This window comes from Cryptotermes secundus, unplaced genomic scaffold (genome assembly GCF_002891405.2).
Source record: "Cryptotermes secundus unplaced genomic scaffold, Csec_1.0 scaffold766, whole genome shotgun sequence".
Lineage (NCBI taxonomy): Eukaryota > Metazoa > Arthropoda > Insecta > Blattodea > Kalotermitidae > Cryptotermes > Cryptotermes secundus.
Genome location: NW_019727791.1, coordinates 354,268 through 378,640, shown reverse-complemented (window position 1 = coordinate 378,640; position 24,373 = coordinate 354,268). Strand labels below are relative to the sequence as shown.

At 34.7% G+C, this 24,373-nt stretch overlaps 1 protein-coding gene across 5 annotated transcripts in view; it reads right to left on the bottom strand.

Moving 5' to 3' along the window:
* Positions 1-10,554: 10,554 nt before the first annotated feature.
* LOC111865001 (transient receptor potential cation channel subfamily V member 4) overlaps positions 10,555-24,373 on the bottom strand; it is a 54,986-nt gene continuing 41,167 nt past the window's right edge. For all 5 annotated transcript variants that reach the window (XM_023852676.2, XM_023852678.2, XM_023852679.2 and 2 more), the window contains 6 exons: positions 23,527-23,642; positions 19,530-19,780; positions 18,541-18,855; positions 17,210-17,460; positions 15,380-15,510; positions 10,555-11,480 (listed from right to left, as the gene is read on the bottom strand). In XM_023852676.2, the coding sequence (XP_023708444.1) occupies positions 11,288-11,480; positions 15,380-15,510; positions 17,210-17,460; positions 18,541-18,855; positions 19,530-19,780; positions 23,527-23,642 (1,257 nt within the window). In that variant the 3' untranslated portion in view covers positions 10,555-11,287. The remainder of the gene's footprint in view (positions 11,481-15,379; positions 15,511-17,209; positions 17,461-18,540; positions 18,856-19,529; positions 19,781-23,526; positions 23,643-24,373) is intronic.

The window sequence follows — 24,373 nt, the reverse complement described above, 5'->3', positions numbered from 1 at the left end:
TTTTGATCTGCTGCAAGGAGACTGTATCATACAGAGATTATATGGAAGGAAAAGGCAGGTGAAGAATAGAGGCATTAACTTAATCTTATGTGATCAACTTATATCTTACTATTTATGCTATTTTTGCTTGCTCTTTTAGTAGGCAGTGTAGAGTTGTTAAAATGTTATACCTATACACAAAGCAATTATGTAGATATTTTCATAGGAAAATGTATATAATCACACATTTTGCATGGTAATCAAAATGTATGATTCAATTACACTACATTTGAGACTTTGTTTTATAATTAGAATTACTGAAATTTGCAGCTATTCAAAAAAATTGTAAGATATAAAAATCTAAATTCTGTTTCAGCATGTCCTGAAGATATTTTGGATATCTAGAATCTATTTATAAAATTACTGATGCAGCATACATGTATATACAAATGAAACACAAATTATTGTAACCATTTTGCACAGTAAATCTAGTCATATAAAAAACAACTAAAATATTACAAAGTCCTAATTTTTACTCATTGTTCATACTGAAGATACAGTACAGCAATACCTCGCATTGTCCGGCTTCGATCAATCCGGATTCACTATAGTCCGGTTTGAAAATTTCAAAACAAACAAAATTTTAATTGAGCAAAATAAAAATAAATTCTAAAAAATTAGTACACAAAATTATTTTCAATACATAAATGATCGGGTTTTTCCCCTTTATACAGTAAAGTCTCTTTTTGTGCAGTTTATTTTTATGTGGTTTTAAAGTTATGCGATATGATACATATTTCAATTTTTCTGGGGTTCCCCATTGTATATGTATGTACCTATGCTCAAGTCGTTCATTCTTGAGCTCTGACAGCTATCGCTGGAGGAGGTGGGGGGAGCACTACTTTAACGGAATTTTGGATGAGCTACAACATCGGAAACATTATCGAAAATACAGGTGAAACATGGCATGAATTAATGGCAAGCAATATGAGGACAGTATGGAAACATATCATACCACACTGTGCAAATGATTTCATTGGTTTTGAAACTCATTTTGCTGAAGTCACTAATAACATAGTGGAAACTGGACAGCAACTTGGTTTCAATTTGTTAGATTCTGTCAACATAATTGAATGCATCAAATCGAACACTAATGAACTAAATAATGAAACACTTATTAACATAGATGAACAATGGGCTTATAAAGAACGGGAAGACAACTTAGACAATGATGACTGTGTTGAAGTGCCTGCACAAGAATTAACAGCTGAACAACTATAAAAAATTATTGGAATGGTCGAAACTTTGTCAGAGCATATTATGGAAGGTGTTCCCAATATTGGAAGTAGCCTTACAATTCGCCAAATGATAGACAATGCAATTCGTTGCTACAAAGAAATGCATGAAGAGAAAAGGCCAAAGAAGATAATATGCAGGCATCAATATTGCAATTTTTAGAGAATAAAACATGAACTGCAAAAAACACAAATTTTTTAAAATTATTTCTAATAAAGACATTGAATTTATTAATCGCGTTTTATTTATTTAAAATCAGATTTTTTTTAACCAATTATCATTTTTTGTCTGTATTTAGTTTGTAGGCACAGTAGATCACTGTGGTCACAATGCAAAGGCCAAGAAGGCCCACCCCTTATACATTCATACATTCATGTATTTAGTTCCTCGATTAGTCTGGTTTCAAACAGTCCAGGATATTGGCAGAACAGATTACCCGGACTATGCGAGGTATTGCTGTAATTAGAATACTGTGAACATCATTTAGTTATTCTGAAATAAGTAATATTTACTGATAATCTATTTTCCTTATATTGTGTGAAATAGCATGATTTGTAGCCATGTTATGTTTTTGTTGAAGATTCAGTTCAAGTTGTTCTTTAATTTATCAGCATAGAACTTCATGCCGGTGAAGGGTTGATAACCTTATACTCAGACCAAAGCACAATAGACCACTGTAGGTCGTGGTGGAAGGGCCGAGAAGGCCTACCCCTCACACATCCATTCATACATTCATATACTCAGACCCTGAACTGGAAGATCATCTGTTGCTGGCTAAATTGGTATGACACAAAGGAGACTAGACTATAGTGGTTTTAGATTTCTCACCAAATGAATGGAGACAGATACAGCTGTCAGGATTGCAAAATTTGCTAGCCTTTAAGAAATAATGAGCACATGTAAAATGTAAAATCAGTAAAAATGAAACAATTAAAACAGGGGCATCAAATTTTCATAAAGGCATACACGAATTTAAGAAGGAATACCAACCTCAAATGCACTTGGTAGAAGATAGAAATGGTGATCCGCTCATAGATTTCTACTATATTCTGGGTAAATGGAGAAATTTAATAAGCTTCTAAATAGTAATGCATCCAGTCAATTTTTGCAGCCTGAAACACATATTGCCAAAACAAGTTTTGATTATATTGACGATATTACTGAAAAACTTAATTTTATTCATGTATCAGCTTACCAGTGATGCCAGCTAAATTAATTCAAGCTAGCAGGATATTACACTACGAGGAGAATCACTTTCAGGCAATAATAAACTGTAATAGTATAAATTCACACATGTGAACAATGTAGTTCTTATTTTAGTTCTAGAAAACTAAAAATTAAGTCAGTTCAAAAGAGTTCTGATTGTGTGTATTATACACGGGTTTATGGAGTTTCTGAACTGATATTAATAACACTAGACAGGAATTTAGTAACCCCAATTTAAAATTAAATTTAGTTGGAACTTCAGTCTACTGTAATAATGAATCAACCCATCCAATCAAAAATATGAATATAAGAAATCAGTTCGATCATGCATTAGAAGGATTCTGAATCAAGATGCTATGCTGACAATCCTGGTTGAAATATTCTGATTTCTCTCAATTCTTGTACATTGTTTCCTCTTCACTTTACCATTCACAATCATCTTACTTTCACTTTGTTCATAATCATATGGCAAAACAAAAAGCACACACATGTGCACTTCTTTACCAAAATGTATTTTACATGACATATCATAAAAATGTTTTTTTTAATGACTAAATTAAATTCACATTTTTGCAAGGGCTGATATTTTCTTCAGTCGTTAAACAGTATTTTTGTCATATCTTCATAATCACAATTTTTATCCTAGGATGTGTGAGGCTGCTCTTCCATATACTGCCTTCCTTTTTTCTTCTCCTTCCATATCTCAGATGGTTTCACCCCACATGTACTATCATATGAAAATCTGTCATAATAATAATAAGCCTTATTATGTGTTCTTTACACAATGTGAATGAAATAAATACAGGTCTTTGATATTATATGTGACAGATTTAGCAGGGAGCAATATGCCATATTCAAGTAGTAGGCCTATGTTAGCATGTTCATAATACCTATTTGTGTCTAGGAACATTCATAATGTAAAGATACAAAGAATGCACGTGAAAAAACTATGTATTCCATTATGGATTAGTTATTTCCAGTATTGTTTGTTACTAACAAATGCAGGAATTCTAACCCATTTTCAGTAACTTATGTTGAGAGAACACCAGTGACCTTAAGTACACTATGCATATGCACATAAGAGTAGATTAACCCTGAGATAAGTTGTAATATGAATCAAGCGCAATAATGAAAAGTGTGATATCAGCATCACATACATTCAGAATAATGTCATGTTATATGTTTTGTGGTGTTTATTTCGGGGGGCAGGGAATTGTTTAAATTGGAGAAAGAAAATACTTGAAGGGAAAAACTGTTAAGATAGAATGGAGTCTTACATTTATGTCAACTCTGTTAGAAACTCAGGTAAATATGTGTATGAAATAAGATGCAAGAACATCTCCTAGGGCCATCACACAGAGGCTGGAAACTAACACCATATATTTCTATAGCTGTTTTTCAGATTTGTGTTACAACAAAATGTGAACTCTTGCTCTAGCAAGCCATCTTTCCTTCTATTTCACATATATTTAATTCATCAATTTTCCCTCTATTAATAAAAATAAAAATAGGTATGTCAGAGCGAAGTCTTATTTGCCAATCATTAACTATGCTATTAGCAGGATTTTTGGAACAGCTGTTCTGTAAATTATTTCAAGTGATGGTCTGAACCTTACAATTGATTTTAAGTTCTTTTTTACAATTAGCATCAGTTATATAATGAAATGGTTGTATCTAGCAAGACTTCTTCACATCAGACTAATAGATCTACATATTTCGAAACTCATGATCATCATCTTTGTTGTCTCTTTACAAAGGTGAGAGGTGTTTTCATTATTAAAATTATTTCATTGGTAATTTAGTGACAGAACGACTTCTGAAGGTCATAAGACACCGAGGATGATCCTTTAAGGACTGTAATGTTTATGTCTGCATGCAAATGTCAATAAATATATGTTACAGTTTTTTTAATGAAGTTGTGGAAGTAATATAACCTTGAAGAATACTGTCTTCTGGTATGTGACACAGTTAATTTGGGTAGATGTTATAAGAAATATCAGTCAGCATTTACCAGTAGCACTGTCTCACATCCCAGAAGACTGTAATCTCCACAGTCACTGCCAGTAGAACTTAAGATCTCAAATATTGTTTTCGATCAATGGTGACAGTATTATAATAAAAGGTGTATTGGAAGGGATTTGGGATAAATTAGTCATGGCCTGACATTTGCCTAAATTGGATATTTCCACTGATTTTGTATTAGACAGTTTAGACACTGACCCAGAGTTTTGTTCGAAGATGACATAACCAGTACAGAAGAGGGATGAAGGACAAATCTGAAAACACTGGCTTTTTTCATCACAACAATACTCCTGATTTCAAGTATTTTGTAACCTGATAGTTTTATAAAAAAATATTAAGTTGTGGGTATTTTTTACTCTTTTGCTTAAATTTTTTTGCAAGCATATTATTCAAAACTGAATACTTCTTATATGTGGAAATTCACATGGTGGGAAAGTTTGGTTCAATTGTTTTAGCATAATGTTTCATTGTGCCACCCCACCAAGTAAAATAGAAAGTAAGAAAGGAAGAAACCTGTCTGCAGCCATCATAGTAAGTGATATGACTGCTATTAATCCTGTATTTCTAAATGCTTATGGTGAAATTCATTCATCTCAGAACTGCCCCTGTAGATTGTCTGGATTAGATTATTTTGAGTGTCAAGAAGGCAGGTTGGTGACTTGAGAAACACCTGTTTACAGATTGTGCGATTATACAAATGTCACTAGGATGAAAAATATTTTCTAGGTCATGACTGCATTACAAATTGTCCTGTCATGAGCTGTTAACATACAGATGCAGCAAAACATTATATACATTTAAAACTCAATAAATGCAATTTCAATTGTAAAAAAAACACAAATTTTGACCCATGAATATTTCAGTTTGACGCTTTTATTATGACACTGGTTTATAAAAGAATCCATTTTCAGCAAAATAAATACTTAATTTAAAAGTCTGCAAATGGGGATCACAAAATTCTGCTTTTGACAGCAATATATCAAAGTCACAGTCATGTAGGCTGTACTCCTGTTTTATATGTAGGAGGTCCTGACTTCAAATCACAGCCTGCAGACCACATGTTGTAAGGTTTGTCATGGATTTTCTCAGTCCCTCCAGGCAAATTCAATGATAGAACGTCCAATTGGACCATCACAACTTCCTTCCACATCTCTGTCAATTCATTATTCCTTTAATTTGATACTGTATAATCTGAGTTGTTGAAATTTATTAAGTAAACCAAAATAAATTAACTGGAACACATTGCTTCTGTTTAATATCACCTATATATTTACATTAATATTGTAGTCCTTTCAACATAGCTCATTTTTTAAGGGAGGGGATCTTCAGATACACATACAGCAGTGAAGCTATTTACCCTGGAATGAACATATTCTCACCATAGAAAGGTAACGGCAAATTTGTCCCTGTGCTTAATTAAGCACCACTCCATGAAGACTTATGGAGGTATAGCTCCACCATTTTTGACCTTGGCACTGGATGGAGCTAAGTGGTCAGCTTCACAACCTGGCTGCTTTACTCCCTGGGAAAGAGCCCCCCAGTACCCATTAGATAAGAGACAGTGGGCGTGTGGCGTAGAGAATAACAACTTGCTCCTGCTGGGAATTGAACCCTGGCCATCCAGCCAGCCTATACTGATTGAGCTATCATGGGTCCTATTCTCACCTTAAATGAGCTTAATAAAAGGACAGAGTGATCATAAATCCAGTTCACATGCTATTTGGTTATCAACATGTAAGAAGAATAGCTGTTATTCACTGTTTTCTGAGTAGTATAAAGTTTATTTAGTGTACACATCATAATTTTTATAGATATTAATATAAATATATTAAGTGGACTCAAGGTACTCGATTTACTTTGGTTATCATTGGTATTGTATGCTGTTCTAGTGTCACAAGAAGGCTTCTCATGATGACTGTGGCTTGGATAATTACAGTTTGAATCTTATAAAACTTCACTAATTCATGTTGCTAATTACAGCTAGAAACATGACTGTAGAAAATAAAAATAAATATTAAACTCCACGATATTTGAAGAATGCCGTCTTCTGGGATGTGGTGCAATGTAGATATACACGGCATCACATTCCAGAAGACAGCATTCTTCATAGTCATCACTGTGAAAACCTCAAATCCATGATATTAAATATCCTAATTATTTCTGTAGACCTTGGAAACAGTTTTGAAAATCACACTTCAAGAAAACTTGGGTGATGATCTCAGATGAACATTGCTATTTTGAAAGTCCCACTATTTAGAATAAAGTCTTCTTAGGGCTTGAAAACTACGGAACAAGAATGACTGCATATTTTGAGGTTATGATACAATTGCCAGACTTTGAATCCTATCCTGAATTTGAAGGATCTGAGGCTCTCACAGCAGTAGTTATGAAGAGATCTGTCTTTTGGGATATAATGTCATGTAGTTCTGTAAGAGTTAACAGACATTTCAGAAGAACACATCACCGTCATCTTCAGGGTTGAAGAATAAATAAATAAATAATACCCCCCCCCCAAAAAGANAAACGGCATAAAGCAGCCAACAATCACCCATGAAGATGAAGGATCTTCCGAAATATTAGTCGACTTTCACTGAACTACATGGTGTTATATCCCAGAAGATAGAACTCTTCTATTTTGAATTGTTTTACTTTTATTTCATGCAATAAATGACCTGTTCATATTGAATCTTATTAAATATTCCAAACAAACTACTATCCAGATTTGTTCCCTTCAAAAGTCTGGAATGCAAGTATTTCTAAAGTAGTAAAAGAAAAGACAAGGCAACCTTGATAAATTTGTTTTCAATTAAGCACTTCTTATTACAGTAACTTTCCTGATATATGTAAAATTAGAATGAAGAGTTTTAAAAATGACTTTTTGCATAGGACAAATAATTTGTCTGGGATATTTGCTTTCAAGCTATATCTTCAGCATATAAGAGTTTTATATCGACTGTATCTGTGTAACAGTTTGCATTAGTACCATTGCACAAGTAATTAGAATAAGAAAAGTTTCAAAAGAATAAATGCTACCAGTTAAGTACTCAGAGAAAGTTGTTCAATATATTACATAAAGAATACTTGGACAATCAGCTGACTAAAGACAGAATTAGTACCCAACGTTCTGGAGCCTGTCTTTGTCTCCATCATCACACAAACTCCTGATCATGGACAAAGAGACAGTCATCAGAATGCTGGATGCTAATTCCATTTTCACATGGCTGATGGCTTGAGATGACTGCTGTCATGACAGTTTCAAATCATGCATAATATATTACAGTTTCTGCCTTTCATGTGTATGTCTCAAAGAAGCAGACTCTTATGATTTATCTGAGTCATAACTAGTAGAATTATTCCAATCAGTGTTCAGAGCTAGTAACAATGATTTTGTTTAGAAATTCTAACATGCGGCTAAATATTAACTAACACACAGCTGACTGATGTACTTTCCCTATGAATGAAAGAATTATGTTATGTCAAGTTAATTTGTCAGGCTTCTTAGTACTACATCTAGAATTTAATTTTGGCCAAAATTTAAATGAGTGAAAAATTACCAAGCTAGTGCAATTCATTCATTGATTTTCTGTTCCTACTTTGTCTTTTGCAAAACCTTTTCTTTTAATTTTGATGCATACTGCAAAAATGGTTTTCCCAGTTCTTCACAGAGTTCTGCATTATAAAATCAGTCCTGCTTCTAACACTTGACAGATTTTAGCAGTCCCTGGTGTCATAAAACAGATGGAAACAATAAAATTATTTGGTCTTCCGCTATCACTGCTTACACTCTTCGGATTTTCGAAGCTTTCGACTAAAGGACAGAAGAATGAAAGAATGGCTATTCAAAAGAAAGCAAGAGGGGTCCCTTATTCAGTGCTAAGACCTTCCATTATAGCCGCAAGAGATTATTGCCCTTTCTATGGTCATGAACAGACAGCTGCATCATGGCTGAAATACAGAGTGTGATCTGTTTTCTGTGCGTTCATAGTGAAATTGAATCCTGTAGTTTCATTTCAGCCAATATATATACATCAAACAGATAACAAAAAAAGCATGCACATCAAATTTTACTATATATTTTAACACATTAATCTGCAGAATCTGCAATAAAAGTACTGGCTTGTAGATGAGTTTGGGCATAACTCATATGTATGCCCTTTTTTGTTGTTGTTCACTTAGGTATCATTTTAATTCCTCTATTAGGGTTTTACTCAAGTCTGTCTGGTAATTACTACATTTAAAAATAAATATTTAGAACTAGTGTGTGCTTCTACTAGTGGCATGTGCGTGCGCTTCCACTAGCAGAGTTTAAATGCCCAACTGGCCAAAACAGAGTACTTTGGCCACAATGACCATACTCATCACTGGCCCAGTCGGGGCACTTCGGATGTTAAACGTTAATGATAGCCCCCTATCTTATCTTGCCTTGTTGACAAACTAGTTTGTAAATAATAATATAGATGATGTAATCCCAAATTAATACTTTTACCTACTATGGTAATAATTTTAACAATAAAGTTGATATTCATTTATAATACAATAATATTGCATATTGACAGACACAGAAGTATTTTGTCACCTTTTATGTAACCTTAATTACCTTGTATATCTAATGGAAGTGTACCCAGAATTGTTATGAGGACATTTATTCTGCAAGATGTGTATAGAATAATTCCATTTTAATTTTGTATAAAATACTTACAGATACTTCCAGAAATGAGAGGGGAGACAAATTTGCAACTCTTTCCAAAGAGAACTTCCATCAGCTAATGGTGTCGGTTCTGTCAGATATCACGGTGGAGAGAATGATTGTGACAAAAAGATGTGCGTAACTCAAATGAAAAAATTAAAATTCTTTACCAGCTAATTTAGTACAAATATGTTTGCTACAGCTTTGTCATTTTTCAACATAGTCTCCTTTGTGTTTGATGCAAAGCCACTCATGCACTGCCTCTCGCACTTCTTCATTGGATTGGAAAGTTTTCCACCAGAAGCCTCCTTGAATGGCTCAAAGATGTAGTAGTCACAAGGTGCATAGTCAGATGAGTACATTGGTTGAGGGAGACACTAAAAATGAACGTTGCTGATCATCTCAGCTGTCACACAGGCAGTATATGGTCTAGCACTGTCATGAAGCAATAAGACATCAGTACTTACCAGGAGACAAAATTTTGATCTGATGGCTGGTCTTGGATGGTTCCTAAGGAGGCTGCAATACGAGACACTGGTGAGTATGGTCCCCTTGATTGTNATGCTGCCATTCTTTACTTGCCTTCTTCATTTCAAGCTCTAGTAGTTGACCCAGCTTTCTTCTTCATCCACTCTGCACTTCAGGAAGCCATCACTTGTCTTTTATCATCATAAAAGTGGCCATGCATTCAGCCAAATAATTTGTTTTTTCTTCACGAGAAATGCAAGCATTAATTAAGCACTTGGGGACTTGCGCTGAATGCAGCAAATGCTGTGTTGAGAAATGACAAAACTCTACCAAACTTATTTGCAGTAAATTAACCAGTAAAAAAAATAAAGGTTTTCATTTGACTCACCCTTTTTTATCTTATACACAAAATCAGTCCTATCATACCATGTTGCTCAGTAACAGAAAATACTGTTCTTCAACATTGCACATATTAATAGTATGTTACTGCGCAGGTTGGTGTAGTCATAATGCTCTACATGTTTATTCATGAGGTACCTGGTTTAGATTTTTGCCATGTTATTAACTATCCAATGGAGCTATTTCTGTGGCTCTTCCGTTTCTCTCTAGATGAAGGCTGGAACAGCATTTGTATGGAGAAATTAAGGTAAAGCACAAAAGCTTTTAGTTAGCCAATATTTGATCCTGTACTTCCCAAACAGAAGTATAGAGCATTACTACAGCAACATGTTTTTGTGCATATATTTGTCCTTTCAACTATACTCACCCATCTCTGATCCCTCTTCTTCTTTATATTTACACATTCTTGTTCAGGCAGTACAGGTTTTGTGATGAACAAACCTACAGCATGAGTCTTTCACATGCCACAATGTGCCTTCATCATTAACAATAACAAATTTTATCGATTATAAAATGCTATTTATTACACCATAAATCACTAACTTTAGGAACTGTGAAATACTATTTCTTTCTTACCTTATTTTTGTCAGCAAATATATGTGATCTTGAATCATTTTATCAGATTAAGCATTGCCAAGGGATCAGTATATTTTCACACCACAGATAATTGCAGTAAATATAATTTTATAATATCTGAAATTCATTTTTCTGACTTTTTGCTTTTTTATCGACAGAACAAATCAACAATGCATTAAGGCTGGAAATATTGTGCAAAATATAGAATTCTGTAAGTAGTGGTTTCATGTTTCATTGAATTCCACAGCAAGAAAAAAATATGTAACATTATAGAAATGGGCTTCATAGGAAAAATATAACTATTTACATATGCAGAGGATATAACACTGCATTGATATCCAAACTGCTGCAGTAAGGTGCACATTTCACTAGCTGTGAAAAGATTGTTGATTTCTTCAAAAAGGATGTTCTTGCTTTGAAAGTGAATATGATATGTCTGCATGTCACATGAAAACATGCATGCATATGGCATGTGCTAAAATTATGGATTCTAAGCAGAGATTGGTTCATGTCATGATTAAAATATCAGCTCTTTGACAGAATATTAGGTCACCCACTCTAAGAGGGCCTGGTAAGACAACGCTGATACCAATGTTTCCCATGTGTGCATGGCAGTTTCCACTACCAGAAATTAAACTTATATTTCATATCAATTTACAAGCTTTCTTCATCTTTCCCCAACTCCAATAATGCATTCATATTGGCAATGTTGCGTGTACTCCAAGCATCAAGTGGATCTGGAGGTGATGGAGGGGGATTCACATTGCCATTCATTTCTTGATGAATACTGGGTACTGTAGCAGCTGATCCAGTTCTTCTGATGGAATCAATGGATGAGGGAGCAACCCTAAGAACATACCAAGCCAAGGTTCACTAAAAACTTAACTGTAGTGGAAAGGGATAACAGTGAATTTGAACTCAACATAGGAAGTAAATGGTCAGCATTCCTGTTTCATATAATAAATATTTCACATCAATATCAGCAAATCTTAATATTAAGAAAACTAATGTTTATACTGTAATGTCATACTTGCACTCCCATTTCTCAAATGGTATTCCAGATATGAATCTTAATTTAGTTGTAGAAGAGGAAATAATTAGTATAATTAGCAAATTAAAATCAAAAAACTCTTCAGGGTATGATGGTGTAACAAATAAAATTATAAAACTGTGCAGACAGCAAATCAGTAAACCTCTAACTTATGTAATTAATAAGTCATTAACCATGGTTCTATATCCAGAAAGATTAAAAATGCAATTATTAAGCCAGTATCCAAAAAAGGAGAAAAGGCTGTTATAAGTAACTACAGGCCAATATTTATAGTAACTGGGTTTACAAAAGTTTTTGAAACAGCAATTTTTAGAAGACTCAATGATCATATCATAAAACATACAATATTACTTTCAGAGCAGTATGGATTCCAAAGGGATTATCTACCAAAGATGCAATGTTTAAATTAACCAATGTAATACTTACAGCTTGGGACAGAAAAGAGTATGTAACTGGTATATTTTGTGACATAGCCAAAGCCTTTGACTGCATTAATCGTAATCTTCTATTAATAAAACAGCAGTACTATGGAGTGCAGGGTGTGTTATTGCAATGGTTTAAATCTTACCTCCAATATTGGAAGCAAAGCGTGGAATTAAATTATATAAATAACAAATATTATTCTAACTGGAAAATTGTTGGATGTGGTGTGCCTCAGGGATCAGTGTTGAGACCCTTACTCTTTAAATATATACACAAACGATTTCCCCCTTGCAATAAGTAAAATTTCGGAAGTTAACATGTTTGCAGATGTCACAAGTATTCTTTGCAAAGCTAAAGACTACTATAATTTAATGTTATTTTTAATCATATGTTTACATGGTTTCAAAATAATCAATTAGTGTTAAATCTGGATAAAACAGAAATGATAAAATTCACCCCAACAGCAGCTACGAGCTACCCTCTATGTACATTCTTTTTCAACAAAAAGCTGAAATAAATAGAAACGATAAAATTTCTCGGTTTGCAGCTGGACAATCATCTGACTTTTAAGGGACATATTGATTTTTTGCTTCACAAGTTGAGTACAGTTGGTTTTCTAATGCATAAATTATCCTATATATTAAATATAAATAATATTAAAGCTGTATATTATGCATATTATCATTCATTGGTGAAATATGGAATAATATATTGGGGAAATACATCAGACAGTCATAAGATCTTTGTTATACAAAAGAAAATAATAAGAATGATGATGGGAGTGGGCCCAACTCATACATGTAGAGATTTATTTAAAAAGCTTAACATACTATCAATCCCATGTGTATATTTCCTCTCATTGATGATATTTGTCATTAATAATTTGGATAAGTTTCAAACCAATAACTCTGTATATGTCATTTGTACCAGAAGGAATGACCACCTTCATATACCTTCAACACATTTATCAGCCTATCAGAGAGGGATGTATTATTCAGGTGTCTAACTATTTAATATTCTGCCATCAAATATTACAGTTTTAAAAAATGATAAAAACAATTTAGGTTTTTTTTACGAAATTATTTGCAAAGTAACACATTTTACTCTATTGATGAATTTGTTGAGGATGTAAGTGGCTCAAAAGTTAAGAGTTAATAAATGGTCTGTGTGCATGAATTATACAGTGTTGAAACTTGATTGTTGTAAGTGTAGTAGTACGTATGTATGATGTCTGTTTTTTGTTATGAATTTTAATATTTTATAATGTAACTGTTTGGATGACATGGCTTGCCAGTGTGTGTGGAATGGCAAGGTGTGAATTTGATTGTGGTTCTTCCACGACCTTAGTGTGTGTGGTCCTGACCACTTGAGCTCTTCTGTCTGAGGCTTGATTTTATATTTTATTGGACCAAGGACAAATGATGTGTAGTCATCATGAATTTGTAATATGTGACATGTTTTACATCCAGCCCTATGGGGAGTTGATTGGATCCATGAAGTGAAAATAAATGTAAATATTCCGGACGTACTCAGTAAGCACTGCGACTCCACAAAGTATTTTTCAACTTAAATTATCATTAACAAGTCAGAAAAGCAGGAGGAAATTCAATAAATAAGACATCTCTCAAACAAAATGTTTCCTCCTAGGTCATAACATTCAGGAACAGTGAAAAGCTAATTATCACTAGTTCATGTCAGTTCTGTCTAGTGTAAATAAAATGTACTTTATGAACATCTTTCACATCCCTTCCGTTTGCTATCTTGTATGACCAAAATTTTGGACTTGACAACAATGTCTATTGTTTTCTTTTATTTCAGTTCAATCTCTGAACTCCATCTTGTTAAAGAATAATATTACCATCAAAATGTGTCAAACTGTAAGAGAGAGGTTGTCATGCCAGTGACCACTGCTAGTAGTCCATTCATCTAGCAAAGCTGTTATCCAACAAAACAACAGTGGTCATTATAATAAAATGAATTTGAAAGGATTTATAAAGAAGTCTTACATCATAATTCTGGTTACAAGACAACATATATTCTTTACTTGTCAAGAAAGTTCCTGTTTTCCCTCATAGGGGGTGTTTCAGTCAGTTTGTATAGTGTAGTGAAGTGTAGTGCAGAGTAGTGTGGTGTAGAGTAGCGCACTGTAATATCAAATAGTGTGAAAATATCAGTAACTGATATTCTTTTAAGGTGAATATACTCAAAACTTAGGGAGTGAATGTATAGATGAAACAAATAATACTGTAACCAAGTAAACCTGTTGGTCAAAAACCTGGACCCATGACAGTGGTTTAAAAACTTGATGCTACATGTATCACCACAGAACTGATACTTGGTAACTTCAAGGTTTAACATAATGACATATAAAAGCTTAATACTGCAAATCTGTTTAAGAATCACACCATATTCAGTATTGTTGACTATATATACGATTCTTATCCTGCTGAAGTGATCACAAACACATACTAAGCAACCTTCACTCCTGTTCATTAAGCCAGAAATTAATAAAGGTGAATGGAATTATTACATATTTAAATAGAAAATCAGATATGAAACAATAAATATTTAAATACTGAAGATGGCACTTAATGCATCTCCAACTGATCAATAAACCATCTTCCTCGATATCCTATTGTTAATCCATGGCCTACTCCCAGCTCTTGCATATTGATGGTCCACAGTTGCTAGAGAGATGGAAAATTTTTCTCTCATGTATGACTGAAATGATTTTTATCACTATTTTGTTTTGTATGGGGGATGCGGTAGCAGAGTTGGTTGAGGGACTAGGTTACAAGCTGGAAGCTCACAGGAACGAATCCCAATGAGGTGGATTTTTTCAATTGACCTAATCCTTCCAGCCGCACTATGGCCCTGGGGTCGACTTAGCCTCTAACAAATGAGTACCAGCAATATTCCTGGGGGTAAAGGGCAGCCAGCATGTAAGGCTGACAACCTTACCACCATCTGCGAGCCGATTGTTTAGAAAATGTGGGAGTCTCAAGATCTCACAACCCTATGGGCCTCCACAGCTTGTTAAGGGGATACCTTTACCTTTCACATTTTTTGTTTTGTATAAGAGAAGATTGTAAGATCACTCAGTACAGTAAGTATTTGATATTCTCTTAATGAAGTCTACAATAAGGAATAGTAATACTGAATGTTCCCACAGTTTCATGAACAGACAAACTAGTATATATAATCAGATTTGAATTGCAGTTTATAAATTCTATTTGGTGACACTAAGTTTCACAAGAAACTTTAATCATTACCTGTTAGTGCGTGCTGTCTTTGCCCTTTGTCTTGTACGAACACTGGAATGTTTCTGAGCCAAAACTTCTATTTTCTTATCTCTCTGGACATCAGAAGTATTAGTTTTCATGACAGAATCTCTTTGTTTCTTCTGCAAAACGATTGTTACATGTTCAGTTTTCTGTACAACTATTTGTATTCCATTGCAGAGCTTTGAAAAACAATTCATGTTATATGTTTCCTCACACACACTACTACATAATCCTGAATCTGCAAAAGTGAAGAGCATTAGCATAATAGCTTAAACAATGACAATTTCATGTTCTGGATGGAATTCAGACCCACAATCCTAGCAGTCTGCAAACCTAATATCATGTGCATTTTAAACAAGCAGTTCCAAAACTCTTTCAGGCTGAAGATCCATTGAGATTAATAAAAATGTATCAGGCATCCGAGACCTCTATAAATATATTACATTTGATTTAGCAATTAAAAAAATATATGTTCCTTAATGATATTTATGAATTACTTTTTCCAGTAACTTGTATATTAGTAATTTAATGTAATATTTTAGGATAAAAATTATTTAACATCCTTGCTACTAGTCCCTTTTTCCAGTAACTCCAGGAAAAAGGTTCAGAGTAATTGAACTTAGAGGATGATGCTTGGAGAAAATTAAGGAAATTTCCCCAGTTAAATTTTAAGCATATTCACATGCACGCGCACGCATGCACACACACACACACACACACACAGATATATATACATACATACATATAAAAATTATGTTTCATAGTATTCATAAATGTGCTTATCAGCACTGAATACAAAACTTGCCAAACGCACACAAGTTACCATATGACAATTAAAAAAAACACAAATACAACATAAAATATAGTTAAAATATACATCATTCATACTGAGTGATATACATGCAATTCTTATGCACACAAAAGCATGAGGAGTACAATAGTGGGAGTGATCTGTGATTAGTAAATATTATAATAAAGATATGATGACATTAAAAAATTGCATAACAATTTATGTCTCACTAGTTACGTATATGTATCCTATGGAGTAACACATGATTGTTATAGGTTCATGGTATGAGAATTCCACTCATTTGGTATAAGCATTGCATTACACAATCCTATTACCCATGTCTCTTAGCTATATATCTCGACAATAATTAAAAAATTAAGCTATTTATTAAAATAGACCATATATTAAGATTTTTTCAACTTTCCTGTGAACTGGTTTTCATCTCCAACTGAGTCAACAAAAAATTTTGGCAAACTGTTAAAAATGTTTACACTCAAATAACAAACCCATTCTTGTCTTAATGATAGATGTGACTGTAGTACATGAAGGTTACCTCTATGCCTTGTTGATTTATTATGAATTGCACAGTTAAAGGTAAAGTGTTCCAAATTTTTTATCGTAAACGTCATCAAAGATAATATACATTGTGAGGCCAATGTTAGTTATGTATATTTAATGTTTTAAATGTTGGCCTGCATGTGCCTCTATGTTTTATTCCCATCATTATCCTTAGAGTCTCGTTTTGTAAAAGGATAACTTGTTTTGGCATCTGGCAAGTTACCCCAGAAAATTATCCCATATTTCATAATTGAGTGGAAATATGCATGGTATATCTTCCTGAGTGTTACAATATTACTACAATATTTCATATTCCTTGTTGCAAAGCATGTGTCCCAGAAATCCAAAATTTGTTTCATCTTGCAATAATTCATCTTTGTAGTTTAACTGAAATTATGTGCTTTTTGATAAATAGTTTCAAATTGTAAGTGAATACTTAATGCAAAGTATAAATAAATATGTCAACATACAATTTTATCACCACTTTCAGTGCACTGCATATTTCCAAAGGATTCTGCAGCTCTCATGTTTCTTGACAGATCATGTGCAAAGGTTGGGTTAACAAGGCCACTGTCAGATGAGGTACATGAACTAACATCATCAAAGTGATGAAACAAGTGCTTCTGGTCTTGACTAGCACTGGTATTGCCTGAGTTAGCACTGCGTAGCCTGGCTGAACGTGCCCTCCTGATGCGTGAGCCATGACCTAGCAGTGGTCCTTCTGTAAAAAACAAGATCAATGCAAGTTCTACATTTACAAAATTCTTCTTCCTAAAATAAAGAGCAACAGTATGAATGAAAACTGTTTGAAGTTCAGTTAAATAAGATTTTCTGTGAACAACTCTAAATAACTTACAAATTCAAGTGTCAAAGTGGATGTGTGTATTTTTGTGTGTGTTTGTGTGTGTATGCATAGACCATTGATTCTCAGGTTATTCATGATTCTGTTTATAGGCTATAATATGAGTGCAGTAGAAAATGATTATGAATGGTGAGCAAATAAGGATTTTGAAAGAGTCCATTGTCATCTATTTGAAGTTAGGAAATGATGAAGAACCTAAGGAGAGCTAGTAACACAGTCTACTTTTCTGGCATAAAAGTGTACAATAGTCTCCCACAAAGTATAAAATACTTGAGTAATGATACTAAACATTTTAAATCAGAGCTAAAGAAATATCTGCATGCTCATTCCTTCTACTCTGTAGACGAATACCTCAATGTAAATAGAGAATAATGTAGCATTAAGCTGTATTAGTTCAAGATAAAATTACTTGTACCAGTAGGTATTATTTTGACTTCTATATCCAGAGGTATTAACCTACTTAGGATCTATGGAATGCAAATAAATTCAATTCAATTCAATGCAAACTCATTACCTCCTGGATACAAATCTAAAGCAGTACAGTTACATACATCTGCTAGGTTCAATAATAAATGATAGAAAGTTAAGATACTCACAATAGACAGTGTTTAACCCTTCAAAGCATAAAATTCATCCAAATATATCAAGAATTCCGTTCCTAGATCACAGGAAACACAAAGCATTTGTGTCACAAGGGTCATCCAGTTAATGCTATTTAGAGAAGGAGCTATTATTTAGTGTCAGAATCGTACAAAGACATAAATAAGCTCAGTGTGCAAAATTAAAAAAAAAATAATAATGTTAAAGCATGTGGTACATATAATAACCACTGTCTTTTAAAATGTCAAAAGAACTCAACTCATAATGATGAGAGCTACTGCGTTCAGCCTCTGTTTATAGAAAAACGGTCCTCATTAGTACTATTACAAGCAAACCTACCACCAAGACCATCACTATCACTGGGCTCAATTGACGTGATTTTTTGTCTTCTCTCATCAAGTGCCTCCTGTGACAGTGACAGGCAGCAGTACTGATGTTGCTCTCTCAGTGATACCTCTTCTACTCCATCCATGTCAGTTGCTGCTGTTGCTATTCTCACCAGCTCTGATTCTGGTATATGTGGCAATTCTGATGCTAGCACTAGTTGACGAAGATGATCTTTGTCTGAATGGTCAGCTTCCAGCTTGGGATAAAGTGATGGGACAGAAGATGGAGCTGTCTGTGTAGGTAGCTCAGTTCCCATGTTGCAACCTCCTGAAATAAACAGAAACTCTGTTTCAAAACAATTATCTTTTATGAATATTTATCACTCTTACTCAATAGTATATATGCAGGCCAGGGTCTGTGTTTGGTGATACACCATCCCATTCCTATCCCCTTCCCACATACAGCAAATATATCTGTAAACTTATATACTAGTGTGTGGTGTGTGTGTGTGTGTGCGCGTGCGTGCGTGCATACGCTGCACAAATTTTCAGCCAAATTAAATGGGTCAATGACAGTTCTTGAAATTTCTGAAGGTAATATTCCATCTACTATCATCATTACTCTTCCTGACCCTCACCGTAACTACAAACATATGAGTAAAATTTTATTTATTTTAGCCTTCCTTCTGACTCTTTCAGATGTCACTCTCTCAGAGCTGGCAAGACCTTGAACAATTGTGAATGGTGTGTTAATAGAACGATTACATGAAACGCTGTGACTGAAATCTGATTATTTCAAAATTACAATGCACCTCCGAGGGTCAAAGTTTATAAAATAACTCACAACAGGAAATCAAGATGGAAGTCTGCACAGAGCAGTGGACACAACTCTAGTGCCATCACTCTGACAGACAGCAACAAATAATGGTATTTAATATCCTGTGCACCATTACAAACGTTCACTACATGGCTGATAAAGATCGGTTTTCCGCTGAAGCGTACCTGTTCCCTCATTTGGCACACTCAGATTTGCTGATGTCACAGCTGGAGGAAAGGATGGTGCTGGTGTTGGTGTTGGGACTGGTGCTGGTGCTGGCATTAGCACTGGCGCTGGCACTTGAGTTATTCCTGAGTTTGTTAAAGGCTGATTAGTTGAACTCAAGTCAAGATCATTAGTGAATGCCATAACATCGAGGGCTGCAGTCAGAGCATCCCCAAAGCCAGCATTTACATCTGGATCGAGAGGATCTGGGCTGCAATAACACATAACATTTCACATCTGTACATTATTCATGGTGCATATTAATTGACTGTAAAGAAATGAAAAATAGGTAGCAATATTGTGGCATAACATCTGAACCTGGAATAATGGAACCAGAATAAATCGTCTGCTGCTAGGTAATAGTTCAATAAGTACATATCCACAGCACCAGATACATGTGCAACAACAGAAGAGATTGTTGAGAACAGTGTTTCTTATGCAGTCCAACCTGAGGCTATATAGTGAGGACCAGCATGGCAAGTTAGTTACCCATGTGGAGGGGGCTTCAAATACCTCCACCATAGCTTTTCAAGTCGTAGGTGGTGACGAAAGGGGAATGCAGTGCCTGAGGATATAATTGGGCTACCCTGTTCCTAAGGGATAAATATGGAGACCTGGCCCTCCAGGTTGAGGGAGTTGCGAATCTCAGACAGAAAAATATGGTCATGAGTCTAGCGGTACTCGGTCCACAGAATGACTGCACTGGCGAGGACCAGTAGTAATTGTAAATGACAGACCCATCTTCTTGTCTGAAAGGACACTCCACATCAAAAAACCCATTAACTGTCTGACAGTAACAAAAATCTGGTCTTGGGCCCAAGAGGATGCTTGACATCAAGACAGACTAGCCAACTGACCATCAGTCATAACATAAATTTGACTTTGATTTTAAGATAATTAGCTGTGGCTGTGAGGAGCTGTGAGACAGTAGACAGCCAGTAAGGACATGAGTATGGAAGCAGAGGGATCTACATTGTTGAGAGCATTTACTAGTCAATGAATTGTGAAGATATAGAAAACTTTATGTGTGCTGCACCACATTGATTTGTAGAGTAGGTAGAACTGTGAAACTGTTACAGTTACCTGTAATTATGAATTATACGTGTTCAATAAATCCAATTACCAATTCAAACCCCATGTCTAGTCACTAACACATGACCAGTCACTATGAGCCAGGAAATTTCTGTATGTGCGGTTCACACAGTATTCACATATATTTGTATATTATTGGTATATTTCTCATGTATTGCCTGATAATGGCCTGCTTCAGATGAAATATGTTCTCACTGAAATGATACAAGAATTCCAGAATCACCGGACAGTGACTGAGGTTTGCTCTTTCTAAGGAACCAAACAGAGTAGCAGTCTCCCCCTCACCTGAGGATGGAAACAGAGCCAGTTTCCGAAACGTTGTGTAGTTTTTAGAATACTGTATGATGGATGAAGTTAGATAACCCAGTAATTCTGAGTGTTACGCAACATCGTCAGAACCCCATAGTAAAAACTTTTTTTTGTGGAATGGAAAAACCTCCCCATTCCTATCTATAACAGGAGATGGTCAGAACACAAGCAAGGAATGTTTTACATTTACAGTGATACAGCTTAAATCGCTTATTTTCATTAGGGCCATGACTGGTGTTAGTTGAGAGAAGCAATGTTCAGAATTTTGTTTCTTCTTAATTATAACTATCAGCTCAGTGTAAAATAGATATTTACTCCATGGAAACTTTGAGTGAAGTACAGTCAACTTCAAATACAATACACTAATCCAAATTTTTTTTTACTCATATGCTAAGAACATCTTGTCCATTATGACGATTTTTAAAGTTTGAATGCAGATGTAGATTCGATATACATACAGAGACTCCCCCCCCCCAAAGTATATATACACACACAAACACCAACATATAAAATATCTGCTTAAATTATTTGTTGGTGCATCTTTTGTTTAACTTTGAAAATGTCTGTAGATAACCTAAATAACACACTTAAGAGAGACTATTTATGGACGTTTCCAAAGTTTAACTGAAGATATACCAATAAATTATTTAAGCAAATATTCTGCACAGTGAAGTTTATATGTTATTTTGGGGGGGATGAGGTCCCCCTGAGTATGTGCATGCATTCGTGTGTGGGTGTGCATATATATGCAATCTGAAGTGTACTATACACACATCTAGAGCAGTATAAAACACAGATACCATTTTCCATGTATCAAAATATATGAAATATTACTACATGCCATCCCATCAGGAGATGTCTAACTATATTTATAAATGTTGCGACATGAGAATTTTATATGTTTGACAGTTAGCTCTTATCTGCAGCTCATACAGAGCTTTCAGCTTCATGAAGTGTACTGCTCAAATTCCATTCTCATTATTAATTTCATATATTCAAGGAGCCAGGATAGTGCAGTCCGTACAGCGACTACCTACGGGCTGGACGATGGGTTGGAGTTCGAGTCCCAGTGGGGTCAAGAATTTTCTCTTCTCCACGTTTTCCAGACTGGCTCTGGGGCCCACCCAGTCTCCTATCCAATGGGTACAGGGGCTCTTTCCCCGGGAGTAAAACAGCCAGGGCGTGAAACTGACCACTCACCTCCAGCTAGTGCTGAGGTCAAGAAAACGTGGATCTATACATTCACTCCTCATAAGCCTTAATTGTGTAGTGTTTAATGAATTAAGCACAAGGACAACTTTACTTTTACCTCTCATCCCTAACTGTTAGTTTGAAAATTGTCAGGCGTTACTTAGGGAACTGATCAAACACAAACTCCAGTTCCTCAAAGAAGATATCTTTTTATTATTAATAATTATCACCATTAAATTTGCCTTCTGTTTTCTAATATTATATCATCCAGCTGTTCCAGATATCTGTGATGTGATTCCAAATCATTTAGCATCATCACCATAACATTCATCAAAATATGTGTGACAAGATTCTAATGCTACATAGCATTATACAGAGATTTTATTAGCTTCCTATCCTTATTTTAAAAAACAAAAGTAGGTTTATGAGTTCACTGTGCTCTCTGTCTCTGTACTCCCCCTTATCAACTTTTAAATGCCTGAACCAGTCTTTATGAAACTTTGTGTGTATATCATGGCCCTGAGCCCATCTCAGTGGCATAACTCATATATTCCTCCCATCAGTCTATATGTCCATATATGCATCCACAATCGATGCTAGGCAATGGCTCAGAAAATCTGCAGCAATGAATGCACATGCAACAATTGAAGAATTACTGGATGTGACATTTCCTATGTGGTTCATATGATATCAGAGGAAATCAGGTGATTAGTTCTTCCCAGAACTTATTATATGATGCTGCTGTGCCACCATGAGCCTGTCAGAAATTTCCCTGATGAACCCAGCTCAGTAGATGAGAAACTGTCATGTCAATAGTACCATAAACTGAAGACCAAGTAACACCCCACTGTTCAATATAGCTGTTACAAATTTTCAAATCACTTAGCATTATATCATCTCATTGCTAAAAGAAACTGTAATAAGGCTTCAACAACTCACTGCTAAAAAATTATGATAATATGGCAGATAAATTAACAAAATAACAACCTTCTGCTCCAGATATTTCGGAAAATATTCAAAATCATTTAGTATTAAATCTTACTTCTGAAAATAGCTCATATACATAGTAGTTGTTACATCAGTGCTGGAAGACATGCTGGCTAAAAAGCAGGCCAAATGATCTTAAACCTAATTAATGTGCCACATACTAGTTAATAAACTACTGGTAAGAACAATTTCTTCTCACAGTACTGTGTAAATAATATAAGACTCTGTAACAATACTCGTAAATATCCTATCTGTTCAGAACTGCAGCTGAAAGAAGAAATTTAATAAACTAATAAGTCATTGTAACATCTTTTCAATAATATTCTTATTCAATAAGATAGCATATGTTTTATCCAGTGTACGCATATCAGAACCCACCTTGGGGGCATTCGTATGGGAGTGGAAATATCTGCTCGTTCCCACATCATGCGCCTTAGTTCCTCACCAGTTATTCCACGTTTCTTGAGTTCTCTGATTGTCACTTTCCCAACATGCTGCAATTAAAATGTACAGTAAAAGCCTCTGTTTCTCTTTGGCTTACAATACTAAGTAACTGCATAACTTCCTTAACATGCAGTGAAGAAACCTAGTCCAACATGGAAACATGAAAACATGTCTACAATTTAAAAAATTTAATTATGAAAAGGGAAACACTAATCATTATAACAAATATAATGCTTCTGGTGGAGCTGGGATAGCATAGTCTGTATAGCGACTGGCTACAGGCTGGACGATGGAGGAGTCTGAGCTCAAGTCTCCATAGGGTGAAGAATTTTCTGTTCTCTACATTGTCCAGACTGGCTCTGCAGCCAGCCAGCGTCCTATTGAATTGAACTGAATTGAATTTATTTACATTCTATAAATCCTAAGCAGGTTAGTACCTTTGGATACAGAACAAGTCAAAATGTTACATACATAAGTACAGGCAATTTTAGCTTAAAAATTAATATAACTTAATTTTACATCATTCTCTATTTACATTGAAGTATTCATCTAAAGAGTAGAAGGAATGAGCATGTAGATAATTCTTTAACTCTGATTTAAACTTTTTAGTATCATTGCCCAAGTTTTTAATACTTTGTGGCAGATTGTTGAACACTTTTATGCCAGTAAAGTAGACTCCTTTTTGATATACTGATAAAGTTGATGAGGGTAGGTGGAAGTTGTATTTTTGTCTAGTATTCATGTTATAGACATCAGAATTTAATTTGAATTTATCTTTGTT